General features: G+C 40.3%; 1 protein-coding gene across 7 annotated transcripts in view; it reads right to left on the reverse strand.

Moving 5' to 3' along the window:
• The window catches only part of ptprub (protein tyrosine phosphatase receptor type Ub), a 127085-nt gene that overhangs the window by 11266 nt on the left and 92300 nt on the right, over positions 1 to 23519 (reverse strand). For 5 of the 7 annotated variants that reach the window (XM_088387387.1, XM_088387386.1, XM_088387384.1 and 2 more), the window contains 13 exons: positions 23324 to 23426; positions 22967 to 23240; positions 18133 to 18169; positions 15045 to 15183; positions 13665 to 13688; positions 13332 to 13486; positions 12750 to 12937; positions 8935 to 9007; positions 8786 to 8862; positions 4097 to 4133; positions 3349 to 3446; positions 2154 to 2270; positions 1004 to 1158 (listed from right to left, as the gene is read on the reverse strand). In XM_088387387.1, the coding sequence (XP_088243513.1) occupies positions 1004 to 1158; positions 2154 to 2270; positions 3349 to 3446; positions 4097 to 4133; positions 8786 to 8862; positions 8935 to 9007; positions 12750 to 12937; positions 13332 to 13486; positions 13665 to 13688; positions 15045 to 15183; positions 18133 to 18169; positions 22967 to 23240; positions 23324 to 23426 (1477 nt within the window). The remainder of the gene's footprint in view (positions 1 to 1003; positions 1159 to 2153; positions 2271 to 3348; positions 3447 to 4096; positions 4134 to 8785; positions 8863 to 8934; positions 9008 to 12749; positions 12938 to 13331; positions 13487 to 13664; positions 13689 to 15044; positions 15184 to 18132; positions 18170 to 22966; positions 23241 to 23323; positions 23427 to 23519) is intronic. The other 2 variants (XM_088387389.1, XM_088387385.1) reach the window with 1 other exon arrangement.

Below are 23519 nucleotides of genomic sequence, written 5' to 3' on the forward strand. Positions count from 1 at the left end.
TGAACAGGCGCGGCTGTTGCACTCCATCGGTGCTCCACGCAATTTGAAAGCTGGAGGAGCTTCGAAGATCAAAGTCTTCTCTGGTGGCATGAAAACTTTACTGTACTTTGTACTTGTTTTTATTATGTTAAGTGTCAGTGACTAGCCGAAAAGATGTGACGATTTAAATCAAGAGATGCTTCAAAATAGTAGCTACAAAGCACTTTTAAAGTGAAGGTTGTTTTGGAATTTTAACGAAAGCTGGCTGGCATGTAATCGAGATGGAAATCCAAGGTCACCTGCTTCTATGATTAAAAATATTAGTATTTAAAAATAAATAAATAAAGGTATTTCATTATGTGGTAGAATAATACAGCATTTTTGATTGGGTTGATTATAAATGGCACTTACTTTTTTCAACTTTAAGTGTTTTAAGTGCTACGATCAGCGATTATGCGATTGAATTAAAAATGAATTATTTGCTATTTTTTTTCTTGTCTAATGGGATGTTGAAAAAATAATACAGGCCAGGGTGAGTCAGAAAATTTCTATCGAACAAACATGCATGCAATGGGTAATTAACCACATTATTGATATTCATAGTTTACCCAAAGTCAAGTTCTTGAATGTAGCTTATTAGCAAGGGCCTCACACATTAGCTACACGTAAACAAACACAGTGAAGCTCAGCTTCTAGTTCGGAGACATCACGGCAAGCGACGTGCCTTTTGCCGGAACAATGAACTTGTTCGTAAGTTTGAAAGAGCATCAAACAGCTTTGAAAAAAATAAAAAATAAACCCGGCAGAATTTAAACAGCCTCTCTTGGACTATTTAGATTCAAAGCAATAACAAATGCAATTTGTGTTTTTATAGCATAATAATTCACAATGTACAAAACAAATGCACTTGTCTGCATGGCTCATTTCCTAAACAGAAGATAAACTATTGATGCTGCATTTTTTTGAAAAAGTTTTTTTTTTAGAATTGTCTGTTTGACACTAAAGAAGCTTAAAAGCAAGTTACCTGCAATGGACGACGACAGGACCGGCGTCGGGGGGCGTCGAAGCTTTCACCCTTCGTATAAAGGCGAGCAAACCAGTGGCGTGATAGGGCACCCCGTGCTCGGGCCAGGATGTGAAGTGAAACTGACGGACCTCATGCTTGGTTGAGTATCCTCTCTGTCAACAGAAACTTAACATGAGCGTGTAAAACACAACATTTTGCATCACAGCCATGGGGGGCTTTTTTTTTTTTTTAAAGACGGGCTCCCATCTATTCATTGATGTTGCCCCTCTGTGATAGATGTGACAGATTTCTTAGCTGTGGGCATTATTTATATGGGGTCTTGGGTCTTCTAGGACAGTCGGGCCTCAGGGCATCGCTGACTCGCAACAGATGCAGTTTTACAGACGTGGAAAGGAATAACTCAGGCCCTGGGCGCTCAAGGGGGGGTGCTGGCTGCAGTCACACAACAATTTCTCCCTCTATCCTCAGACCACAAAGTCTGCAGAGTAAAGATTTGTCTCAGACAGAAATACACCCCCATGTTCAGAAAGCTTCTAAAAAACAAGCTGTCACCGGCTCCTAAATTCTTGCTGATTTGAATAAACAGCAGCGTGTGCTTACGAAAGAGCGAGTGTGACAGTGTGTTGATAATGCCGTGTTTGTGTTTCTAGAGATGTTTGGAGCTCTTCCAGTGAGGCTCCCCAAGGAGATTGACAGACGGCAAAGAAAGCCAATCGGGCCAAATGTTGGAAGAGCTGGAAAGACAGGAAAATGGCGTCTCTATAACGACTGTTAATTCTTCCCAGATTAACACGTGACCCTCGAGCCTATCAGCAGCCAACCCCGTCGAGTATTTAATCCGCTTCCCGTACGCGGTTTCTAATTTCAAGGCTTACTTCAGCAGGTAAGAGAAAGACTGGAAACTGTCGTTGGTAATGATCCATAGAACGCGACGGAGCAGGAATAAGCTCCGTCAAACACAACTTTGCTCGAAACACTTGAATTTAAAGTACCGTTGGGAAAGCTCACCACGAAAAATGCGGGAATGAAATTCGGCTCTTGTGTTCCTTGCAGAGAATTGTTGGGTTCGGTACTTCAAAATTTGGTAGAAAGATTGAGATGAACATCATTTCATCCAATTTATTTATTCGTTGATCATAAAACTCACCCTCTCCAAGGCAAAAGTGCGGACTGTGTATTCGGCAAGTGTCTCCGTTTTAAGCAGAGTGATTTTGATGTCGCCGTACATCTCGCTGTCATCCGGCCAGTATTTACAGCATTTCACCTGCGGATGGAAAAAAATATCGTCAAAATTCTTGGTCGTCGTGATGCAAGTCTAATGCAAGTGCTCGAAACAGTACTTGACATCTCATATCCTTGATTTTTTTTTATTTTTTTAAAGCAATGATATCTGGTGGAATGTGTTGTTTGAAACAGTTTGAAAAAACGGCGTGATCAACTAGACACTAACAACATAAAGACGGAATTACTTGGCCTGACCCTGAAAAACATCCACTGCTTATTTGTTGACTCTTCTCAGAGTAGTTTCCAAATGGAAAATCAAATAGCATGCGAGGCCAGATTTCCAAAATGGTGTAATTTTAACCATACATCCAGGTAATAACTTGGATGGGAAAATAGGGCACTTTTTGTAAAATAGATTTTCTGTACGTCAAAACAAACGAGCAAACCTGTGCAGCCAGTAACCACCTTTGTCGGAATTTGTGCCGTTTTTATATTTCTGCCAATTTGTTGATGCTGTTACACAACATTGGCGCTTTCTGATGTCCAAAGAAAACTACTGAGACAAATGTCGACATAATTGGACCAACATTCTGCAGAACATCATGCCGTGATTACTGTGGGGAAAAAAAAAAAACTGATTTACATTTCCAATTTCACATTTATTTGAGTATATTTCTTATTTATTTATTTAATTATTTATTTGCTTCTGATATTTATTTATTTATGTAATTATTTATATTTATTTATTTACTATTATAAATTTATTATAGTAATTAGGTGTATTTTTTTCCTGTGCTTGATTTCCACGAGAGGTTTTTGTTTACAGAATTCCCTAATCAAGTTACATAACGATTATGTATTCTAATTTCACAAATATTGTGTAGTTGATCTCATATGGTAGGAAAAAAACTGTTGTATTGTGAGTTCCTCGAGGGGGAGGCTCACCCCATTTATCCGCACACCCCGTTCTTTTAGTTTACTCCCCTGGCTTCGCAATACAATAAAAATATAGTGAACTGCAACCTGACTGATTATCCAGAAATAAAAACAGTTTATTCATAAACAACCTCAGTCTATCTTAATAGTGGGCGGAGCTAAGAAGGAAGAATCCTTCTTACCCGGCCGACTTCCACTAGTTTAGTGATCATGACGATGCTGAAACAATTCTCCTGCCACACCATCCTCCAGAAATCATAGAGTGTCTCTTGTTTGGGTCCTGGAAAGCAGAAGGAAGAAAAAAAAAGCTGTCAGGTCAATAAAGGAGTTGCTGCTTTGAGAACTATATTATTGGGACCTTCGTGTCCTTCCTCTGATGGCAGGATCTCACAAGCCGCTAATAAAGAATTCCCCAAAGAGGTGATGGGTGAGACAAAACAACAGAAGATGATGATGAAAGCCTTGAAGACCATCAATCATCTTTGAGATGTTTCAAGGCCCAAAAAAAGCGACTTTAAAATAAGAAGGGAGTAAGCCAGGAAGCCATCTTTTTTTTTTTGGTCTCCTTCCTTCCAAATTTCATCTCGAGCGCTCTTGAGCGACTTAGTGACAGCAGCTGCCGAGGAGATGACACGCCTCCGAACAATTTGGAGTCAGTGGAGCTGAAATTTCAAACGCTCGGAGTTCACGGGGGAAATGACGCGGATGAACCCTCGTGTTCTTTTTGCGACAATAGAAAACGCCACAATGGTGAGAAGATTCGTTCGACTAATGTGTTAATTATCTGCTTCCTCTGTGATTAATTAAGCAAGCAGGCACAATAACACCTTTGAATCTGCTGGTGCACGAGTGGCTTCACCGACGACATAATCTTTAATTTATTACACCCTGGCTCACCATAAAAACACACACACACGATAGGACACTCACCCTGAGATGCGATGAAGTGGTTGGATCGATGGTAGCCCTGAAAGAGAGATGACATGCTGAGTAAGCCATCTGTCTCACACACAGCTGTGTGTCTCACCCTTTTCCCTCTCATCATCTCACCCGCTTCTCTGACAGTATTGTGTTTTACTGCTTTCTGACCGACTGCTGACTCGTGTCTTTGCACTGGTAGTTTCTATGAGGAGCCGTGGGCTCTTAAGATGCTTCCGCGGGAAAAAAAAAAATGGCAATGAATCTGTCAAAATGGGATTCTTTCGGTAAGGTTTATTCCCACTGAGTTTTAGCGATACCTGACTCGCGAGGGAAAGTAGGATGAAAAGTAAAAGTGGAGATTGTTCCATTATTGGGAAATGACAAAAGTTTTCAGTTGGAACTTTCCACGGCAATCAATGCAAATTAGAAGAAATATGTCATGGCAGTCCAATAAAAAGCATCTCCAAATTTTAAGCTAAGTCAACTAAAAGCAAAAAAAAAAGTTATTTTAAGTTAATAACTAAATTGGAGAATCTTTTCAATGTGAATAAACTAATTTGAATATATTTTCAAAATTTTAGGACAGTTTCAGTTGAAACATCTTGCAACAAACTCTTGGATGAAAAGTCTAACTAACTAACTAACTAACTAACTAACTAACTAACTAACTAACTAACTAACTAACTGAAATGTTCTGGGTTGGAAAAAAAAAAGTAATAATTGTCAATATTTACAATATTGGCCCAAAAGAAATTCTCTCAACCATATCAGTGATATTTGGAATTAGAAAAAAAATATTTCTGTCAATATCGTGACAAAATACTTGCAATACAAATGATCGACATGAAAACCTGAAATTGCAAAGTTAATGAAACTTTTTGTCCACTGTTCTTGCAGATCAAACAGTTACAAATGCGACAAAGGTTACAACAAACAATCAGCTTTCTTCCATGCATTCTTCCCCTCGTGTCAAAAAAAAAAAAGCTGCCTTCAAACCGAATTTTACATTGCTTCCCCAAATCATTACATTCAAGTTCGTAAGAAAATAAAAAATCTTTAGATCCTTCATAACAAAGGCCCGCCGGCGCAGCCTTTGCTACATCGATGTAAGACGTTTTCATATGGCGGGTGGGGGGGGAGGGGGGGGGGGTGACGTGAACATGGATTAACAATGAAGTCACCTTCACAGTCTTGAGAGGAGTAAACACGACAAAACATCACCTGGGGAAAGTTTAATGCGTGGACACAGAGAATGAGCAAGCGCTCTCCTGAAAAGAAGCGTCTGTTTATCTAACCTTGCAAGGGGAAACGTTCGGCTCTCAAGAAAAAACTCACGGGCGCGTTTATGATAAGATAAAATGTATAAAAAATTATTTGACATTTGTGACAACTGTAAAACCCTCCCTAGCCTAAAAACTGTTTGTCTTGCTAAAACTGATTCAGATAATTGGAAAAATGCCGAAAATGGAGATGGATGATCAGGCCTGCTATCCACAATTTCTCTTGGCCCTGCCAACGTAGACACTTCCTCTTCCTCCGCTGCGACGGTCACCATGGCAACTAAACTCCCTACCCAATTCCACTTATAAGGACTAACAATGACAGCGAGGTCCTCGCTGTTGAGAGGACACATGTAGTTATGTTCATTTCAAATCATTACGGCCTTTTTTTTCCTGTCCTTTTCATGTCTAATAAATACAATCCTGAAAGAGTATTTGTGGATAGAGGAGAGTGGTAAGAGGGGGGTGGAGGTGGGGAGAAGGAGAAATCAAGCGATGGCAGGCAGAAGAACAAGCGGTGAAGTACTTACTTCCCTGTTAATCCGAATCTACAGGGGTGCAAGGTTGAGGAAATGGGGAGGGGAGTAGAAAAAGAAGACATATATGCTAGTTAATGAAAGAAGCTTTTTTTTTTTTTTTTTTTCTGGTAGACAGCTGGGACATGTGTTTGTGCATGTGTGATCATGAAAAGGGTTGAATTCTGTATATTTTGCCCGGATATATGTTGTCAGAATGGCACAAATGAAATGAAAGCTATTTGAAGCTATTTTACACACACATAAATAAGATATATGTGTATGTAATGAGAACAGAATAGCAATGAAAAGTTATGAAGATGTAAATTTAAACTTGTGGTCTTGTCATATCACAACTTAAATTTTTTTTCCCCATATTAGAGTGCTAAAGCGCTATTAGTCTCTGCGCAAGTGCATTGATAACATATCAAACAATAAATCCGATTAATTTTTCACAAGACGGAACTACATTGACTGACAGAATAAGTACATTTTTAATAGCGACACATGTCACGAATGTGTAACAAGATGGATGCTGGAGAGTGAGACTGTTTCTGTGCCGATGAAATGAAAGGTAACATATTATCAGCCTGCTCTTGCTTTCTCAAAAGGCGCAGCAGGTTGTCAAACGTATGCAAAACTCTGCACCTCTTCTTCAAGCAAAGTGCGCCATAGCAAGCATTAAATGAAGGGAAGGGAGAAAGAAGCGGAGGGAAACACTTTGCTTCTTCTTACCGCTGGTTTGAAAGAATGTTTTTACAGTGTGTATAAAATGTGGGGTGGATGGATGGATGGATGGATGGATGGATGGATGGATGGATGGATGGATGGATGGATGGATGGATGGATGGATGGATGGATGGATGGATGGATGGATGGATGGAGTGGTGGATAGATCAATGGGTAGACTGATGGGTGGGTGGGTGGATGGATGGATGGATGGATGGATGGATGGATGGATGGATGAATGGATGGATGGATGGATGGATGGATGGATGGATGGATGGATGGATGGATGGATGGATGGATGGATGGAAGGATGGATGGATGGATGATGGATGGATGGATGGAGTGGTGGATACATGGATGGATATACAGAATGTATGATATTGATTCCATTCCAGCCTCTCTAAATAGAACACAGAACAGTTACTGGCGGAAATAATATCAATAGTTGTTTGTTCATTTAAATTCCCGCAGAGGCTTCCCTCATCTAACGTACAAATGTATTAGCAACAATGTCGGACTTGCAATTAACAGTCAGCAGGCATGGCTCGATCAGAAAAGGGAAACTAGGATTAAACAGCATCAAACTCGTGGAATCCATACTGAGTTTTTGTTGTGGAGATGATCAGTAAACACTGAAGCGCTAACTGCTACGTCAGCCCGGTAGCTAACAAAACTTTCCCACCGGCAGAGGCTCCCCTGGAGTGTCGGCACTATCGATAAAACTCTTGATCTGTGCTTTGCCGTGCAGTCAAATGTTCCTCACAGCAGTTCATCATCATTATCCGAATTGTTGACCTGACCTGGACATGGTGTAGCTTAGCAATAAGCTAGCTACTTTGTTTTGGAGGCTTCCTAGTGTACCCAAATGACACCAATTTCTTTACCTGATTTGGTCTTGGTGCTGCTTTTTTTTTTGGTCAGGGTCCACACTTCTCTGAAATACAAAAACTAGCTTGGCGTTGGAGGCGGTAGTAAGCAATGTCTGACATCTAGTGTTCAACATTGTTATTGCAACTTAAAACCACTCCGCTGCAGGAAAGAAAAAAACAGGGGTCTAGATTCTTTTCATTTTGACGTGTTGAAATTTTAAACGGCACTATTACTCGAATGACGTCGCCAAGTCAAAAAGTAACCACGGTAACCCAGCAGGATTTTAATGCTGTGCCAATCTAATGAACTCTCCTAAAGCTTCTCACCACCAGCCATCACTCCAGAAGGGCGAAAAAAAAATCCCTGCAGGGTGTTACTAAATTTGATTTGTCATAAAAGGTTAATCCAATCAAAGTGACCTAACTGTGTAATAAGTTTATCTTCGAAGAAATGTGCTTTCAAATGTACCCTTCAGAAAAGCTTTGACAGAAACCACAGTTTGCTATCAACTATCCAAGGTAGCGTCGGGAGAGAAATCATTCCGCCTCAGTGTCTCACCGTATCGAGACCCAGTGCGTGGTGTGCAAAATAAATCTAGTGAGACAAAGAATCTATATCAGATTGCCACACTTCCCTTGACACAACTCAACAAATCCACAGCAGACACAAGCATGTGCTTCTTTCTATCTTTAGCTGCTCGCAACAACTTGATATTTTAAAATGCTGATTTTTCTTCCCTGCAAGTCGCGTTTTTTTTTTTTTTTTTCTTCCCCCTCAGCCTTTCTGAAACAAGTGAATGGGGGACAGATATGGATGGGAACTCATGGAATCAATTTACCTATTGAGAAGAGGTGAGAATTACTTGATGTGTGGAAAACACTCAAGGAGAACAATGGAAAGGATCATTACCCATCCCCGATTCCAAATCCTCAATGTCCAGCACATCCATCCCGCCCACGCCCAACTAGAGATTGAATAACATCAATCAAGTCGATTTCATTTAGAGGGATTAGTAGTATCCTACAAAAAAAAAAGGTTCATCTCCTCTCCGTGGTATTAAATGCGTTTATTCTCGGGGTTTTAATAAAAGTGATAGCTGACATTGTCGGGGGGGGGGGATGCAGCGTTCGGTTCGACAATCGTGACAAAACTAAGCAGGTTGTTTGATTGGATGAAAGCGGGCCAGCTGACTGATTGGTTTATAGGACAAAAGAGAGTGACGGCCGCACGGGAGGTTGGATTTTTTTTTTTTTTTATCTCCTGTCAAAGATTAAAGGGAAAAAGTCAAAGAGAATCAAACTTACATCAATGTAGTTGGCGTTGATGTAGTCGGAATTGGGGTCTCCCAAGAGGGGGTTGAGTTTGACTCTGTGGCGATCATCTGACAGAGGAGCACATTGAAGTGGGAAAGGTATTTTATTCTGTTTTTTTTATTATTATTATGATGACTTACATCCCAGTAAGGTGTCATGCCTCCCTTTGGTTTTGTCTTTCTTCTTTGTGCAGTCCCAGCCATCAAAGAAGCTCTATGGAGAGAGTGAGAGAGAAAAAAATGAATAGAACGCATACTTTGGAAATTAATTAAATTGAAATTAACAATCATCTTCCGCCATAGAGAACTAATATTGAATGTTTATCTGCGATTTCTGAAGAGTTCTGGGTCTGTCAAAAAATCAATAAGTAAATAAAAATAAATGAAAAATAAAAAACAATTTAAAATAATTCAAACAAATAAAAAAATAAAAATTAAATATAAATAAATAAATAAATAAATAAATAAAATTAAACACATTTGCAAACCCCCTGAGATAACCATTACTATACTGTATAAAATTTTCATTTTGTTGTCCTGATGTAAGTTCTGTTCAAATAAGCTACCGCAACTTTTGTTGGTTCAAATATCACAATTCATAAAATGGGCATGTGATAGTACCACCAAATTGTGATTGTCCAATCAAAGAAACCAAAAGGACAGCCCAGCCGGGCAATAAGCGTGCAAAAAGGTTCAAAGCTTTTCAAACATCTTTGGTGTTTTTTTTGTTTTTGTTTAAGGCCACATGGTGTGCTTGTCTTCTCAAACCCACGGAGCAACAATTAGCATGCACGGCTTACTACCTACACACTTTGCGACACATAAACAAGCAAGAAAAACAAAGCCATAACCAGCGCAAAATTCTCACAAGTCCTCTCACAAGTCACCCCAAACTTGTTTAGAAGGGCCACTATGGGGGCCTGAAATTAGTTCTACAAATAGCCCACTCAGATGTCTGCACACAAACACCCATGCATATTTCAAGACTGGCATACCCCCTGCGGTTTTCCGCCACTGGGGAAATTCGATGAAACTCTGCCAAAGTCTGCATGCTGAGCAGGGGGGATTACAATGCAGTTCTCCCCACAAGAGAGCCAAGAAGCAGCCAAATCCTCCATAGGATTACACCCTCCTCCTCACTTGTTCCATGCAACCCGCCTTTCTTTCAATCCCTCCTTCCCTTTACCGCCTAGCTCTTTACATTGTGTATACCGCTCCTCTTAAATTTTCACGCCAGACCTCGGAGCTCTTTTGTTTCTCCGCTCTCATCACTCCTCAGACGTCAAGAGGAGGAGAAGGGAGAGGAAAAACAAAAGCCGTGAAGGAGGGGGCGGGGGGGGGGATATTGAAGGAAGGCAAACCTGGCGGAAGATTGATTAGAACGCCTCACTGGCAAGGATCAGCGGTGTGGGTTGGTTAAGAGGATCAATTAAAAATGAGCAAAATGGGATCAAAGCATTTTTAGAGGTTTCCAAATTTGGACTTTTTTGTAGCTTTACCTGCATGAGTGCGTTCCACTATGCTATGTTTAGTTCTAAGACTAAAATAATCCTTCCTTTCAAACTTCTACCTTGTATTTTTCCAAATGAGAGTGTTGTAACTTTTTTTTTTTTACTCTATGAGTTCATCATCTTCGCTGACCTCAACACAGAGAGGTCAAGCACTGTAATAAAAGTTTCAAGTCAACCCAGCAAATCTCCACCGTGAATCGATGTCGAAGTTTTCGTGGCGGGGAAAATAAACACGGTGACATCAAGCGGCGCACGTAAGAACCACCTTACAACTCGCAGTAAATTATTGATCAGTGTTTTTACAGAACACAGGTATTCCTCCAGGGAAATAAAAAGCTTACACCCGCTAGGGTAGTGTAATATGATAGTCCTCATCAATTTCCCTGCTTTGAGAGACACTCCATCAAAACACATACTCTAGCAAAGAGGTGTGTATTGATTTTGTTTCGAGAAGATTGTGCTTTTCCCGTGAGGGACACTTTAATGAGTCTACAAGCTTAGTTCCGGGAGGGGGGTGGGTGGGACCATCAACAACCAAAGACAAAAGGTGTTTTCTTCGTTTTGTTTTTTTAATTAATGCAACAGGCTCTAGGTAACAGCAGTGGACTTTCCCCAAGGTGTAATCTCACCTCTCAGCCAAAAAATTGATCCAAAGGAGGAAAGTACACAGAGATCATGGCTCCTGCTATCTTACAACTACTAACATTTGTTCTTTCTGGCTGCTGATAAAAGAGATGATTTGAGATGTGAAACGGATTTTAAAATTTGCACATATCAAGACTTTTGATTTTAAGGTTACAGGGCTGGTGATGTTCTGGTGGAAAAAAAAAAATGACAAATTGGATTTACATTCCCCAAGCAATTTTAAATAAGCGCATGCATTGAATTGTATTATATATTTCAGGTGTTCATGTAAATCCGAGATAATTCTATCACTCATGAATAAAAATGGAGTGACATAATCACTGTCTATGTGATCCAGATTAGCTTTGCGATTCAGAGCAATGGCACGGTGATTATGGAACGCTGTCACTCTTATACCTCTCTGTCTATCCATCTTCTGTTTCTTTCTATTTCTTATGCCGTTCAGGGGTCACAGAAAAGCTGAAGCCAATCCGAGCTGACTAACTGTGACAGGCAGGATTTAACCGGAACTTACTGTGAGTCAATTACAGTGTCTGACAAATATTCTCCCGACCTGTCCCTGCTGCTGACCAATCAGCTGACAGCACGATGTCAAACTCAAGATTGATTTGCCAAGACAACCACACCAAGACAAAAAAAAAAATCCTGCAGAAGAAAAGTTTCCTCATTTGCTTGCCTACGATCTGTTAACAGAGGACAGAAAGCCTCCTGAGACGTTTCACCTCATCAGTCTTGCCTCGCGACACGAGTTCTTCCGTCGACACGTATGTGAATGATTTATTCATACCTTCAACCTCGGTGTGATCCAGATGCCTTTTAACACCGCTAATTAATTTCAGCGGGCTGTGCAAAGGGCTCGTGGATGATGTCAGAGGACGACTGATGACTTTCCCCCCAACTCTCTGCTCACTAATAAACGTCAAATACGTTCGCCCGGTTCGTCTTTTAAATTTTTTTTTTGCAGTATGAGGAACACGCCATAGTTATATATATATTTTTCCCTTTATGATTATATGAAGCTCTCACGTTATTATTGGTTCAACCCTAACAACACTATTGCATCGATGACTCATCACGTCCGGGATCAATTCATGCCATCTATTGTAAACACGAACAAAAAAAAAGAAAAATTCAGTTACAAGTGTCTTTTTGAAAAGTACGCTTTAGAAAACCGAATGGCAGTGACCTTGTATCCATTTAAGTTTTTTGAATGACATGCTCTTGAACAAACATTGTGTTTCTATAGATGTTGCACGTCTAAATACATTTTAACTGTGCGCATTGATAAATTACACTTACGTAAATGCTGAAAATACACAAAACTCTGTCTTGCCATGATTTCACAGTTTCATCCTAATCAGGAAGGGATTAGGATTTCGATTGGTCAACCAAAAAATTTGGTATGCTGCTGAAGTTGCCACCTCGCCCAATCAGATTGAACTATTGGACTCAATTGTTAAAACCTTTTCCCGAGCGGATCAGAGTGGAACGGTCCCAGATTGATACTGTGAAGAACTCCGTCGAGTATCAATCTGGCTCTTGTCGGGTCAATAAATTCCACCCATGCAATTCACATTTCAATATTGCACAGACTAATTTAGTCGTAAAACCTCCTTTGTCAGACATCTTGGTGTTTGACACCAGTGGAGACAGAGAGCATGGGTGTCAAACCCAAGGCCCGGGGGCCAGATCTGGCCCGCTGCATCATTACATATGGCCCTTGAAATCCATATCCACAGACAAAAATAACACACAATTTGGAATTAGCGTCGAGGATGAGAACAAAGAACAATAGCTCACCTCATATTCCTGTTTAAAACCGTAGCCCTCGGCCGTCTTCATCTGGTTGATGTGCTGGAGCAAGTCGGCCACACGGACGGCCGGGTGCAGCTGCCCCGTGTGATAGGGGGAGCCTTTGCGTCCGCACGGGTGCCTCGGGGAGCCTCCCAGCAGACTGCTGGCCTCGTTCACCGAACTGCGAGGATCATCTGCAACAGGCCAGGTTAGCATTGTCAAGTCACTAAATACCAAATGAATCTTCATTTGCTTATGCTATCCTGAAAAATCTCATTGTGATCTATTTAGCATTTGATAAAAAAAATTAAATGTATTTAATCTATTTTCGCAAGTCTGTAGATGACCCTGTTGAATAATGTGAGTCGCCCATTAAGAACTCTTCCAACTGGGCAGTAAACACATCTGTCTCTTCCTTGTCATCAAATTGACAGCACAAAAAGGGCAGTCGATTCAAAGAGAAATGACAAGAATCACAAATGGCTTCTTCGGACTACTTCAACTACTTTGAAATTTGTCTTAGGGCCAAGACGGAACTATTTTTAGCAGATTCTGAAAGCCAATTCTGGAAAATAAGCTGTCTCTTACTTCGGGTTCCACAAGTGTGTGCATCCATGAAGGAAAGAGCCATCCTCTCATCTTCTTGCAAAGTGCTCTGGTCGGTGAAACTACGCTCCATGGAGCCCATGTGGCTCTTCTCCTGGCGATAAGTAATCGGCGTCTTGTTCATGTTCACAGGTTTCCTAATAACGAATACATCACGTCAAATAAAGCGACGAGAGATAAAGCATCATAGTAAGAGACAAAGATCAGCTTCTCAATTATTTTCCAAGGCTTCCTGCTGCGTGATAGACAGCCATAGCACAAGCATGATGGGCCACAAACAATGGTGGGAAAAAAAAAAGAGCTATAATCACTTACGGATAATAAGAGTAGTAGTTCCTTCTGGCAAGAGTGCAGGAGGAAGTAGAAGAGGAGGAGGAGGAGGAAAAAAAATCAAGAAGAGATGTATGAACACATGGACACAATGTCAGCTGAAAGCAGAATGTATTGATTTTAGTGAAAACCAGAAGCAGGAAATCAGCTGTGCAGGTGACCATGTGATGCGCGGCAGAATATCGACACACCGAGCCACGACAGAGCACGATGCGTGTGTGTTCCATTCATTAGAGTGTGTCTCCCGTGGTACATTTCAAGCGCCAAGCCACGTGGCTTTTCTGTCACAGCAAATTCAGTAATCAATTATCTAAAAGGGGGAAACTTCATGGTCGCTCAGAGTAGGAGCCTGAGCTCATTTGGAGAATAGTGCAGACTTTTAAAATGGACATTATTCAATCGCAGTCAGGAAACTGTGTCAGCCATTTAATACGATTTTCTGCAACCATTGCTAACCTACCAATTTTGTGTGGTGTGTTCTTAAAATATTAAAACCAGTGGAACCTCCATAGTCAGCTGTCCCTGAAGTGGTATACATTGAAAATCCAATTTTTCTTAGGGCTCTGTTCTAGGTACCCTTTTCTTTTGCCTGTCTACTTGCTTCTAATTGGCTTTTTAAAGTGGAAGGAAATGAACTCATTTTATTTTTATTTATTCATTTATTCATATACTCGTTTATTTAATTTAATTTTATTTTATAAATTCAAAAACCAATTTTTCTTAGGGCTCTGTTCTAGGTACTCTTATCTTTTGCCTGTCTACTTGCTTCTAATTGGCTTTTAAAGTGGAAGGAAATACACTCATTTTATTTTTATTTAATCATATACTCATTTATTTAATTTATTTTTATTTTTTTTTATTTGAATTTTCAACATATTACCAACTTCTCAAATTTCACCTCTAGAGTGAGGGGAAGTTTTATGAAAGCAACAGTTAGCCTTGAGAACTATTGATATGAAATGTGTTTTTTATTAAAAAAAAAAAATGCCTGACTTTGTTGGTTGCACAAAGTTATTAAAGGCTTGCAAAAGAAACGGCTGAATAAAAAGACTCGAGACCTAAGGGTTCACTGGCTAATAGTCCCTAAAAGCACACCTTTTCCCTCCCAATTACCATCTCATTTATGCTTTGGTGCTGTGCTTGGTGTGTGTAATTAAGTAGCTAATTGAATTGCATTAGCCGTTAATTAAATACTTAACATAGTGAGATGGACTATGCAGATGAGAATTGCTGGTCCCTTTGATGCATTAGAAGCCATGGAAACAATCCTTGCCAAAATAATAGTAACCTTCCAGAAAAACTGCTTATGGATCCTTGGAAGAAAATAAATGAAAACAATGAGGCATGCTTCCGACAAAGCTTTACCCTTTCTTAATGATAATGATGACAGCACCCAGCAGAAGAATGAGCACCACCAGGCCGCCGACACACACTCCCAGAATCAGCCCCATCTCCTCCGAGCTCTGGGACACCTCCAAAGCTTTGCGATGGTCTTTGCAGGCGGCTAGAAGAAGCAAAAAAAGATGAACTTTCAAAAGCAGTGCCGCTTAAAAGTGTCAGAAGTTGTTCAAGAAATGATTCACAGAGACGTCATTTAAAGTAGATGTGGCGGCAGAGAAAATTCACATCTTTGAAAAGACACCCCCCCATCTCTCCCCCTCCCTCGGCAGGTAGATACTTTTCATAGCACAATGCATCCATTCAACTTATCCCGACTACTGAGAACATCTGCAGAATTCTAATGACTTCCTTAATGCCATCACTGCATTTCAATTGCAGTGATATTTCAAAAGAGTCTTTTCAAATTGCTGCCAATAATGAAAGTGTCATGCAAATCAGGTAGCAACAGATTTTTGCCAGTGTTAGCCAAACTAACTAACGTAGCACCCAGGTCTTCTGTTTGACATACAAAGAGACCTTTAAAAAGACAAATATGATGATGACGGATTAATTTTAGGATCAATTGTTTAGATTTAAAATTGTGATGTATAGCCATTTGAGCCTATGTACACATTGTTGCTACAACACCCCGGAGATGCTTCCCCCTGTAAACACTGAATTATTTATCATTTTTCAGAGACACAAGTCCCCCAAAGAGCAGCCCCTGATGGACACTTTCGAGGCACCCTGGCTCTCTGTGAACAACTGAAAAGGTGCTCCAGTCTTTCTATACGTTCCTCATGGAGGATATTTCTTTGTCTAGTTCATGGAAGCCACTGATCGACTTTTCTTGTGTCTCGCTTCAGGCCTCGCCAGACCTCAAACCAGCCTTTCCGAGGCCAGTGGAACATCTCGAGAGCAGCAGAAAGTCAGAGAAGGCCTAAGGGTACTGCTATAACTCGCAGTTTGTTGGGGACATAAGTGTTTTGGGGCAAGGAAATAAAAAAAGCGTATCTGTAGCTGGCAGCCTTTCATGGATGCAGCTGGTTATAATTCAATAAAACTATTGAATGTGATTTTAAACATCTCATCTGGTGGGGATTTAATTTTGAGATATGTGGAATGCGTGTAGCGCATCTGCAACAGGGGCGGAGATAGATTTTTATCCTTGGGGGGGCCTTAGGGTGCCCCAAGCAAAATAAAAAATAAAAAATAAAAATTCCAAAACATTCATCTGGGCAGCCAGAGAGCAGCAACAAAACATTTTGACAATGGTTAAGTTTGATGACGACAGTTCGACTCTGGACAAAAATATTTCAAATATTGCAAAAAGGAATTCCATGAGCAAAAATTGGAAGTTAACCAGAATCACAGAATTGTATTCAACTTTGGAGGCTCCACTTTATCGGCCCCTGGTTATTTGGTTCCTCCATATTGCCAAAGCATCAAGAAATTTCAATGACACAAACCTTTCCATTTCAGGTTTCCTCACACTTTTGCCACATCCAACTTGGAATATTCATCAGACTGAACATGAGCATGAAATGGATTTCCATGTGAATCTACACGTCTGCCAGTTGCCTCATGTTGGAAATTGGCGCTTAGCGCGGGAAATGAAAGTCTATTGTCACACTGAGCCTGCCAGCAGATCCTTAATTAAACTGTCACCTGAAAGTTGAAATGTAATCTCCAGTTTTCGTATCAAAGCCGGAATCATTTGCCTCCACTTGGCCCGAGACGTGCTGCTTGATAAAAAAAAAACAGCCTAGGCGACCATGACGCCGAGTTAACGGTGGAACGATCACATAAGAAAATTTTGATCCGTCACACTTTAACCTTTTGCATATATCTAAATTTTTTGTTTGTATTGTTTTAGTAGGTTAGGCAGAAACTCCAAAACGAATTTGGAGTAAAAATGTGGAATGATAATTGAACGTCGATATTCTTTGAAGGCCGCGAATTCCAAACTCAAAAGTACACTTTTTTTTTCAGTGTATGCCTTTTTATGACTCATCATGGCCGCCCCTCTTCATCCTCGGAGAACCAGGAAAAAAAACCAAGACGAATACAGCACTCTAAAATGTTGTTCAACCTTGTGCTCAAATGACCTGTAATTTCCACAAGCTGTTCTCTTTATTTCATCCGACCATTTACTTTTCTTATCTTTTTCAAAGTTCTCTGTACTTTCTGCCAATGTTCGCTTCTATTTTGAACACTGGCTGAGGTAAGCAATGTCAGCTTGTTTTTTTTTTAATACTACCAAAAATTGAAAAATTTCCTAGTCAATTTCTGTATAAGAATCTCTTTACGGCTATTTTTGAATTCACTGTGATCCGACAGCAAAGGGAGGATGTGGGGAGTGGAGATTTCTTCTGCCAGGAGAATTTAATGTCAATTTCCTTGGCCTTTTCATGTCCTCTCCAATCCCAAATCTAAGATACAGTAGAGGTGGTGGGGGTGGAGGTTGCTGGGGCGCAAGGCTCAGGTTAAGGCTTCATGTGGAAGTTTTGATGTGGAGGACCTTTGGAGGCTGGCGAGGTCATAGCCCTTCAGATGTAGCCCATCTCGCAGACCGCTGATGAGAACAAAGAGGCTGCCTTTGATATACTCGTCCCAGCAGCCACTCACAAACAAACACGATGAAAGCCTGACCTCTAATCCCTCCCAGCCTGTTGCCCTTTTCGCTGAAAACCACAGCCAAACAAGAAGGGCTGTCTGAGAACATTTGTCCACGTTTCCACTTTTCTACTTGTGGGAAAGAGCAATGAAATATAGACTCGGCGAGCCATTTACCGGCGATTTCTTGAAGCAAACAAAAGAGTGCTAAATGGTTCAAGATTGAACTGTCATTTCTGGACTATAAGGCGCACCTGAATATAAGCCTCACCAGATAAAATGAATCTTGTTTTGTTCATAAACTGCAGGTGTTTTTAATTAAAAGTGCTCATTTTAATTTAAAAAAAAATCTTTTATAACATAAAAATTGTGAAAAATCCATAGATAAACCGCACTGCAAAACGTTGCAGTTTATAGTCCGGAAAATACGACAATTATGTAAAGTGAAGTCAATTACCTTTGCGAGCAATGCGGATGCAGTTTATTCTTGATTCCTGGAAAATAAAGAAAAACAACACACAAATGGATGAGTGCTATATCATATCAACACAATACATAGACACCCGCAATTATCATATCTAAGGTTAGCAACTTTGAGTGGGCTCAACAATCTTTCTCCCGTTTGTTTTTCTTTGCAAATTAAATGCAGCTGAAAATGTCTTCTGACTAAAAAGGACAAATTACAGAAGATTTGAGAGTTCTATGTAACAACGCGACGCTGTGAAATCTCGGCACATCTGAGAGCCGCGTTAGTGTATTAAAGACACAGATAAGAGTTTTTTGCCGTAGGAGAAAAGATAAGCGTTAAAAAGGGAAGATGATTATGGGCGAGTTCCAAACCAATGCACCACTATGAAAAGGAATTCATTCTATTCAAATTCAAGCTGATGACATCTTGAAGTTATAAGAAGGAACCTTTGTCAAATAACCCTAATGAAATTCGAGACGCTAATCCAATTCCAGCCTGCCACCTCTCGGAAGAGATGCATTATCAAATTAAAACTTACACATGCCAATCTGGCTATTGTGGGACACTTATGCAAATGAGCACATTCGGAAATGAGCAAAAAATGGACTTCCTAAAACTGACTAAATTGCTTATTTGAATTGAAAATGCACTTCAAGCCCCACTTAAAATACAGGCAGTCACCGTGTCTTGTTATTTCCACTAAATTGCTAAATTTATTTCACATTTCTTCGTTTATTTACTGCAATATTGTTGGCCTTTGTAACAACACCTGCCTCCAAATGTGCAATTACTTGGCATGAGGTCGTTTTGTCTTTCGATGAAATTTGCATTTTTTTCAAGGAAGAGTGGGCAAGATGCTGAGGAAGGCTTAAATCGACGCAATTAGTGGGGGTGTCTAATTTATTAAGCAATCAGCTTTTTCCCTTTCAATTGTTTTTTATCCATAATTATAATTACTTTTTAACTGATTCACGTACAAATATATACAAAAGGTTATATACAAAAAACAGACTGGATTAGGTGAAAATATAGAATGTGCATTGCGAGTATAATATGTATAGAAACTACTGTATGTATTGTAGCGTTTGTGCGTGTGACTAAAAGAGGCGGGGCTTGGTAAGAAGGCATGTGACATCAGTGAGTTTTTGCATGTGAGTGTGAGCTGTAGCCAACAGCAGCTCCTGCTCTTGTGGCTCTCCTTCCCTAGACATCAGTGAGTTTTTGCATGTGAGTGTGAGCTGTAGCCAACAGCAGCTCCTGCTCTTGTGGCTCTCCTTCCCTACACGCAAGGGTATTGCAGAAAATTAAAAAATAATCACTTACATACAAAAAAAAATGGAGGAACACTGTATTCACTACTATGGAATAAGGAATTAAAAAACTGGTTGGATAGATTTATTTACATAGGTTTATAATATTGATGTTCACTCTGTACCAAAGGTGTGTGCTTTATCGCTTGCCAGTTTAGCAGAGTTAATTGGCATGCAAGCTCACACTTTTGCACATTCATTTAATTGTGCACAGTGCCAGTCATGCCGCAGGGGCAGGTGGGTCCTGGCACCTTCAAATACACTCCCTGAAAGCCAACACAAGGGTCCAAAGCACATATCAGTCCATGTGTGTGTGTTTGAAGTCTGAGATGCGGCATTTGCCAGCAAAGCTCCGGTCTTCTTCTATCTTAAGACTTTGAAGTGCCTGTTTCGACAGATCAATCAAAGCAATTACACAGGCTTGACAGTCACTCTCGAGATAATTAGAAGCGCTAAACGCTAAATATTATGAGGCCCCATACTGTTCAGACTACTCACACTGCTGCCACTGTTGCAAGAGTACTGTGTGTAATATCGACTGTCTTAAAAATGACAAGAATGACACAAACCCGGGAAACCTTGATTAATGTGCGAGTCAGTAATGTACGGTTACAGATTTTCTCTTGTGGCCTAATGCAGATATGCCAGTTTGTATTTTCATACTGTTGTAATTATAAACTTGGATGTAGGATCGGTTTTCATCACCAAATGCATTGCAGGCAGGAAAAGTTTTTTATCCAGGTACAAAATAAAATTATATCCGTCAGAGTATGCACGCACCCCAACACACACACAAAACCCCAAAATGAGTTTTCCTTCTAATTATCCGTCCTCTTGTTTTTATCCTACTAGATAGCAGCACTGTGGTTTAATGGAATCAAAATCCATTAAAGAATGTTATTATGATTTTTTTTTTTCACTCGAGGTAGGTGAGCTATTAATTTTCTTAGAACAAACACGCATTGATTTGCAATATGGAATGCATGGAAGATTTTTCTGAAGAAAATCAAAGGTGAGCTTATGGGCATGCATTGATGCAGCAATCTTTCATGACATTGACTAAAAGAACAAAGTATGACTTTGTTATTATTATTGCTACAGAAAAAGTTTTCCACTTGGCATTAGGTGATATTGGGTCACTGTAAGTGTCTTATGTATTTTATTCAAAGAGAATGAGGACAGCAAGAAAACTGATTGTTGCAACTTCGTGGAGTAGGCCGACAATACTGTAGCATCAAGAGTAGCATTCAGCTAGCATTAGCGTGATGGTTATTTTGGTCATTTCATGTTCTCAAATACCGTATTTTCCGCACTATAAGGTGCACCTAAAAACCTAAAATCTTCTCAAAAGCCGAAAGTGCGCCTTATATATGGACCAAATTCCTAAATTTAAACTGGCCCAAAGCATTGTGCCATGAAATCAATCATGAGTTGGCCCGCTGAAGACAAATCATTATTTGGATCATTATTTTGTGATTTTGTGAAGTAATTTGTTGCATCTAAAGTTGAAATAAAAAAGATAAAATGGAGAATGATTTGATTTGAATTAAAAATCTGACATGATGCATTAATGGTGCGCCTTATAGTCCGGTGCAACTTATATAAGGACAAAGTTTTAAAATGGGCCATTCATTGAAGGTGCGCCTTATAGTCCGGTGCACCTTATCGTCCGGAAAATACGGTATTACAATAATGATGCAGCTTATGCCACCAATTCAGTATCAGCCAGGCAAACTTGGAACCCCAACTAACCAATTACTAGAAATATTTTGGTAGTATGTTTGCCATGCAATGGAAAATGCGAATAGCAAATTGAGCCTTGTTGAACTAAACAGGTACCGTGATATGAAGGACTGTGCCTACTGTGTGATGCAGAACTGTATTTCTGCACTCATTGTGGGTCATGGAGTCCGGGCCCACTGTCAAACTAAACAAAATCTAATCCCTTCCGCCAGCAAAACCCATTTAAGCCCACGCTCAGTACACTAGTTAAAATGAAATGCTCACACTGCATTCCGTCACTATGTTTCTCCGTTGGATTGTGGTAATGAATGAGCTAACACGGATCTCCATAGCAAATAGAAAAAGAGAACAATAGCTACCAACCGTACAGAGATGACATCACAATTTTGGCAGTAAACCATTTTTTTTTTTTGTACTCACATGATTAGAATTTCACTGACTAGCTCGAGGCTAAGGCTCAGAGTGGGAGGGAGATTGTCAAACACAGCAAACTTTTACCTGGTTTGCACAATAAAATTCTTTTTGCAAGTGTTACACTGAGAGGACTGCTTATTTGTTTAAAAAACAAAATCAACTTCACATTCGATTGGTGCAGTATGTGCAATTCTTCTTCAGTGGTTGTGTTCTTTTTCGGTCAAACAGAAAAAGGAAGAAGGAAATGAGGAATCGAAATATTTAAATGTGAACGATTCCTGGTTAATCGGGATGTCAGTTTTTCGAGACTCCCCAGACCCAATGTTCACCAAGTCAAGAGTGTCATTTGTTAACACGATACCTGAAACGAGGTTGAATTACTTTCTTAACCGAACAATCGGTTTTCTTGGAATTCTATCAGATACGCTTGATTGATCTGTCTTCCAGTTATTTCGTTCACACCAAGCAAACTCCACCAAGGTGGGGAAACTCGAATTTGATTCAACATGTCAGTCAGGTGACCCATTGGGTGCTTCTTTAATATTCAACCTTGATCTGATACTGAACTTTTTTTAATGAGAGTTTTGTGACTATATTTTGCAGGGTTGTGTCCAGATCCAAAAAGGAAACTAAAAGAAACCCTTCATGGCAAATATTAAAGCAGTGGCACTCTCCCTCTGATCATCTGCACCTCGGCCCAATTATCGTTAAGTAATTGCTTCGTCCTGGTAGCGGCTCTTGTTGTAATCGAATTTGGAAAGGTAATGCCCTCTGGGTATGGTAAGAGACGCCAGGTGAGGGGGCACGGATGGAACCTCTCAAGTTCCCAACTAAGAATTTCTAAAACCATCTTTCTGTGTTAGCCGATTCTAAACGCTCAACTTTCACAGATAGGATGAATTAAGGACAAGCATGAAATAATTTCAGCGGCGAGCATTTGGTCAAATAAAACAAACCCGAGCAAGGCGAGCATGTCAAATAAAAGCCAGACGACGAGGACTTTGCTGTTGACTCACAGTAATTCCCGTTGATTACAACTTTGCTAGCCAAGAATAATGCCTGCGAGTAAAACGCAATTTCTGGCATCTATTGTTTAACAGACTCAAAGTGGTGGAAAATGCATCATATCCACATAGTGAGACAGGCCAATTCTAAATATCGCCATTTCCCAACCCTTTCACGGCATAAACAATCATTCGACAATCATTTCAAGTATCGTGAGCCCAGACTGTTCAAACCCAGAATTAACTCAAACAGATGATCATTATTGGCTGCAATTGATTGTGTTTACTGAAGCCGACAACTGGACAAAAATAATGCCAGACATCCTGCAAAACTACTGGCAGTCAACTCACCCCTCTGAAGTTGCTCATAGCCTGGAAGTAGACAAGGTAGCTTTTGCGTGGGTCCAAAGGAGTATTCCAGTAGCCATTGTAAGTATGATTGTCCCCCACAGTGAAGGGACTGGCCTCTGGCAAGCTGCTGGGTGGTAGCTCAGCGGTGTAGTAGTGCGGGGTGCCCCGGGCCAAGGCCTCACCGTGGGACATCGGCAGAGGGAAACACTCTTGAAGCCCCAGCTCCCTCTTCACTTTCTTCACAGTCTCTTCCTCGACCACCACTTGGTATGTGCTGGACATGAAAAGATAAGAGCGTAATATAAATCATGCTGTTTTCGTAAGGGGGATTTTTAATTTGAGATGATTTTTCTTCACCTGACAGGGGCGCCCCTTCCTTGGGCAGGGCGCAGAACGACAGTTATTGTGTTCTCGGTTTCACTCAAGGGGGATGGAATGTCTCCGTAATCGAATGTAGGCGCTGGAAACACATTATTCAATTCAGACTTGTGACATATATAAAGAACTGTGTTAAAATATATATATATATATATAAATATATTATATATTACTA

The sequence above is a fragment of the Syngnathus floridae genome, chromosome 10, assembly GCF_059516105.1.
Source record: "Syngnathus floridae isolate MCC-2025c chromosome 10, RoL_Sflo_1.0, whole genome shotgun sequence".
Lineage (NCBI taxonomy): Eukaryota > Metazoa > Chordata > Actinopteri > Syngnathiformes > Syngnathidae > Syngnathus > Syngnathus floridae.